The 5,108-nt window shown below is 35.9% G+C and overlaps 1 protein-coding gene across 4 annotated transcripts in view; it reads right to left on the reverse strand.

The window, feature by feature from the left end:
- Positions 1 to 1,235: 1,235 nt before the first annotated feature.
- Positions 1,236 to 5,108, reverse strand: part of ASB15 (ankyrin repeat and SOCS box containing 15) — a 40,473-nt gene continuing 36,600 nt past the window's right edge. For 2 of the 4 annotated variants that reach the window (XM_017863769.1, XM_017863770.1), the window contains one exon: positions 1,236 to 3,895. In XM_017863769.1, the coding sequence (XP_017719258.1) occupies positions 3,723 to 3,895 (173 nt within the window). In that variant the 3' untranslated portion in view covers positions 1,236 to 3,722. The remainder of the gene's footprint in view (positions 3,896 to 5,108) is intronic. The other 2 variants (XM_017863768.1, XM_017863767.1) reach the window with 1 other exon arrangement.

Genomic DNA, 5,108 nt, shown 5'->3' on the forward strand with positions numbered 1-5,108 from the left:
CCTCCCTCCCCTTCCCTCTCCCTCCCTCTCCCTCCCTCTCCCTCCCTCTCCTCTCTTCCTCCCTCCCTCTTTCTCCCTCCCTCCTCTCCCTTCCTCCCCACCTTGCTCCATGTGGTAGTCCACAGTATCTATTGTTCCCATCTTTATGTCCATGTGTACTCAATGTTTAGCTTCCGCTTATAGGTGAGAACATATGGTACTTGGTTTCCGTTCCTGCATTAATTTTTGTAGGATTATGACCTCCAGCTGCATCCATGTTGCTGAAGCAGCTTATAATTTTTATATTCCTAAGTAATTTCTGATTGGAAGGTGGCTATATACATAAGAGTATGAAACTTGAAACCAAAATTTGCATAGGAATTTCTGGTAAAAGGTCAGTGACAAGAGAAAGGCTTACGTATGTTCTCTGTGTCATAAGATACTCCATCTTGTTAGAGTTTCCATGCTGTCTGACCCAAAGTTTCTGGTTGTTCAAAAGCGTGCATTAAAGATGGTGTTACCTATGAATATTTGCTGCACATTGATACAATTGTTTTCACATCTTCTGCACTGACAGCCTATTACCAGGAAGCATGTTCTGTGGCTACCAAACGTGATTAAACCATAGTTTTCAGGAGGCACTTGGTTTCAATGTCCTTCTTAAAATTATCTTTAGCCAGAAATGGAGATCCTATTTAATGATGGCCTATGGAAAGATAAAACATGCTTAATGAGAGTTCAGATCGGCTTTTTTCCACCCGGACTCTCTGTGTGATACAAAACAAAATCCACAGGGACTAAAACAGTCACAGACATCTTGGCGACATGGGGGAAGATGGCATCCAAACTCTGCCATGTTGATTCCACAGTGGTTAGACAGGCTCCACTGTAGAATGTTTGGCTTCTTCTAATGCTGACTGGGTAGGAGCAGCTGTTACCCTTTCCCGGATAAAGTGACATACTCTAGAAGAAACAGAGTCCTAATGAGATGGAAATTAATTCCTTTTTCCATCCAGCCATCTCAAAAACAAATACACTGCTAGAAAACCCAAAATATGGTAAGCAAAAGATCAAATCTGATTTAGATATAGCAATTGCTTGTTTTCATAAGACACATTTTCTCTTGCTTCATAAATGCCAAAAAACCCACTTTTAAAAACCCATAGCATGTGCAGTTAATTCATATCTTTATATCTAAGTATTTTTTGAATATTATCTATACAAATATATATCAAATAAAATGTTAAAGCTTTAGTGAGCAAAAGTTTAATATATGAAGTATCATAAAGCAGACTTATAACCTCAATATGATTTTTTATTTATTAGAGTAATATTTTAGGTAACAATACATTTAGCCACATCTAAGAGTACAACACAAGAATAATAAAACCTTGTATACAAGATGTTACAATTAAAGATAAATACATTACAGTTTAATTTACATATAGAAATGTCCTCTAGGGAATACAAGAAGTTAAAATTATAGCCCTAATTGTGCAATTTTTTCATACTTATTTATCTTTCGAAGGTAACTAAAGCTAAATACAACTTGAAAACTTTACAGACCAGTGAGATATTACCATTGAAAGAATATAGTAACAAGGTAAAATAAATATAAGAAAATACACTATTAAAATCTAAGAAAAATAACATTAAATAATTACATTATAAGATTACATAACTCACTCAGAAACTTAAAACTATTATTTCACCATGATGTCACTGATTATTTTTGTCACTTATTCAATGTATTTCAACAAATAATTATTGAACTCCATGCTCTAGGGAATGTGTTTGGCCCTGAGTAAGCACTGGAAAACAAAACAAACATAGAACCTGCGCTCATAGAGCTTATAGTCTAATAGGAAGACAGCAGGGAACACAGGCAGCTGTAATACAGCATGACAAGTTCTGTGCTTAGGCTTCCCATCCTAGAGGAAGCAACATCTCAGCTGAGACCTATAAGGTAAGTGGGATTTGATCAGGTGAAAGAGTGCAGAAAAAGTGGAAAGAGAGTTCCATATGAGAGAAGGAAATGCGAAGACCCTGAGGTTAAAATAGAGCATGGTCTATTCTACAGCAGTGGTTCTCCATACAAAGGTCCTCAGATATTTGATGGCCCACAGTGAAATTCTCACTCATCAGTGGGGAAATGAGAGCAGTGTGAGGTCTTTTCAAAATAAAAGTCATTCAATTGAATGACTGAGTTTATGACCATCTTATTTTCTGGCATTAAAATGACCCCTCTTTTATGAAATGATGGTGATAGTAGATGGTATTTCTTAATGACTCTTTGAAAAATCAACACAACAAAACCTGTTGGTGTATGACACCTTAAAGTCTGGGGATCACTGTTTAAAAAACAAAATTCTTTTTTTTTTATTTTCAAGGGAAGGGAGGAAAGGGAGACATCTAGAGATGAGGCTAGAGAAGAAGGCAGGAGTTAGATGATGAAAGTTCAAGTGAAAACTTTGGAATTGAAGAGCGATGGGAATTATCTTAAGCAGAGAAGAGAAAGTCTATTATATTTGTAAAAGACGATTCTGAGATGCTGTGTGTAGAAAGTGTCTGGGACAGGGCAAGACAGGCAGGGGAGCCAGATAAGCAGCACTGTATTATCCAGAGAAAAAGATGATAATAGACTTAGGACCAAATGGGGGTGGGGTTGGGGGGTGGTGAGTGGAAGATGACTTCAGGAGACAAACTTAATAGGATTTAGTGATGTGTCTTATTGGGTGAGGAAAATGGGATGGTCAAGCCTGACGTCCAGGCTTTTTTCTTTGGAAACTGAATTGAGCATTGTGGTAACTATTGAGCTCGAGAAAGAGCGTTTTTATTTTTTTTGAGTTCATCTGGGGACATGTTGAATTTGAGGTGTCTTTGTGTTCAAACGTTCACTAGGTCAATTGTCTACATAGGTCAGCAGAACATGAGAGAAAGAGTTGATCTTCGGGTAGAAATTTTGTAGTCTCTAGCAAAATGATTAAGACCATGGATGTGAATAAAATTTCCCAGAGAACAAAGCAAAGAGGGCTTAGGATATATAACTTAAAGAACAAAGAGAAGAGGTCTTAAGATATATAGCTATAAGATTGGCTAGAGATGAGCTAGGCAGAAAGAAGCCAGAGACAGAGTGTCCAGGGAGGTGGGAGGACACCCAAGAGAACAGGTTTTGCAAGAAACAAGGAAAGAGGTATCATTTCAAGCAAGGAACAGGCAACAATGTTGGATGCTGTAGGAATCGATTGGAAGAGGGACTGAAGAATGTTCACTGAATGTAGCAACAAAGAGATTGTCAGGCACCTTGAGAAAAGCAGTGGAGGGGTAGATGCCAGATCACAGTCTGTGAACTTACAGGCAGGAGGAGCTCTTTTACACAGCAAGACCTTGAGAGACAGGAGAATTCGGTCAGCAACTGGCAGATGTGGGTTTGAGAAAGTAGTTATCTGTTTTTTAAACATAGAGACTTGATGTGGATATTGTAGGAGCCACTTGATAGGGAGAGTTTGATGACTTGTAGCAAACAAAGATACAAATCTAAGTTCAAAATACTATCTTTAAAAAATGCTAATGTCTTTAAGGACATAAATCATGGTGTTCCCATAAGAACACATGATACAACTATAAAACTGTCAATGCATTTAAATACACTTTACAATTAGGGATGTAAAACAGTTACAAGAAATTATCTGAGGGAATCACATTTCAAAATATTTTTTTAAATCACATTTTAAAATATTAAATTATGGCAATTTTAGCTCTTGTCCATAGAGATCATACTCTTTAAATAATATGTATCTTTGAATAGCTGGTGGTAGAGGAAGCTTCTCCATTGAGGCTGGCTGGCAGAGTTTCTGGAGACCCATAAGTCTTCGAATTTTTAACCGACACAAATGCTTCAAGGAACAAGGATTCTCTAAAAGGAAAATAAGCAAAAAAAAAAAAAAAAAAAATTTAAATAGTAGCTTGACCCCTAAGACATAACTGTTTCAGAATAACATGAGTAGTGTATTCTGAAAAACACGTATGCACACTTTAGCACCTGGTGATTTTAAGTGAAATTCAAATTGTAATTGAACATTCTAGTCTACTCCTCTAGAATGTAAGTTCCATGAGGGCAGACATTTAGTCTGTCTCTGTGCCAGGAAGAGTCTGGCTCATGGTAGGTGTTCAACTAGAATTTGTGGAATTAATAAATGGACTTAAGAAATCAAATGCTCACATCTCTTCTCTATTTTTTAGAGCTAAGTATTATAGAGATAGATTTCTTTACTTTCTTTCTCCTACCAATCTGTCTGATAAATAATTATCCATGAAACATAGATGCAGATGATTCCACATATCATGAATAATCCAATCTGAGTTTTGTTTCCAGTGTCTGATACTTAAACCTTGTATATTCTCAAAAAATATACTAACATTAATTAAATATCTGATATTTTCAATTCTTACTTTATCTATATTATAATTGCAAAATTGATATTTTATAGCAGCAATATGAATGAGTGAAGGAGCAGCATAGCATTGAGGATTAGATGTGCGCTCTGGACCTGGTCAGCTTGGATTAAACTCCTAGCTCTGCCCCCTAATATTTGTGTAACCTTGGGCAAATCACTTGATGTCTGTGAGTTTGGTATTCCCATCTGTGAAATAAGAATAACAACAGTACTTATCTCATAGGGTTGTCTGAAGATTAAACAAGTCATGTAAAGTATTAGAAAAGTGCTCAGTACATTGTAACCATTCTATAAATATTAACTGTCATTCAATGCAATAATAAACATGATCACATCTCAATTATGTTTGATGATACAATTTATCTTTTAAAATTAAAAACAATGTTCTCAAAAGTTATTGATGCAACATTACCAAAATAAGCAGAAAAAAAAAAATCTAAAAAACAAAATACGGTTTTTTTTTCCCTAACAAATACACTGCCTTACAGATAGCTGGAGGACTCCTGACATCCAGTGGTTAATCACACTCATAACAATCAACTGGCTTCGACTCTAGTCGCAATAATATATGATGGAAACAATAAAAACAACTTTCTGCCCTTATTCTTACTTGGATTGTCTTTCCAAAGTCATCAGAATTGGTAAGTATTTTGCAAAAAAAAAAAAAAAAAA

Source organism: Rhinopithecus bieti, unplaced genomic scaffold, assembly GCF_001698545.2.
Source record: "Rhinopithecus bieti isolate Rb0 unplaced genomic scaffold, ASM169854v2 scaffold_70890, whole genome shotgun sequence".
In the NCBI taxonomy this organism is placed as follows: Eukaryota; Metazoa; Chordata; class Mammalia; order Primates; family Cercopithecidae; genus Rhinopithecus; species Rhinopithecus bieti.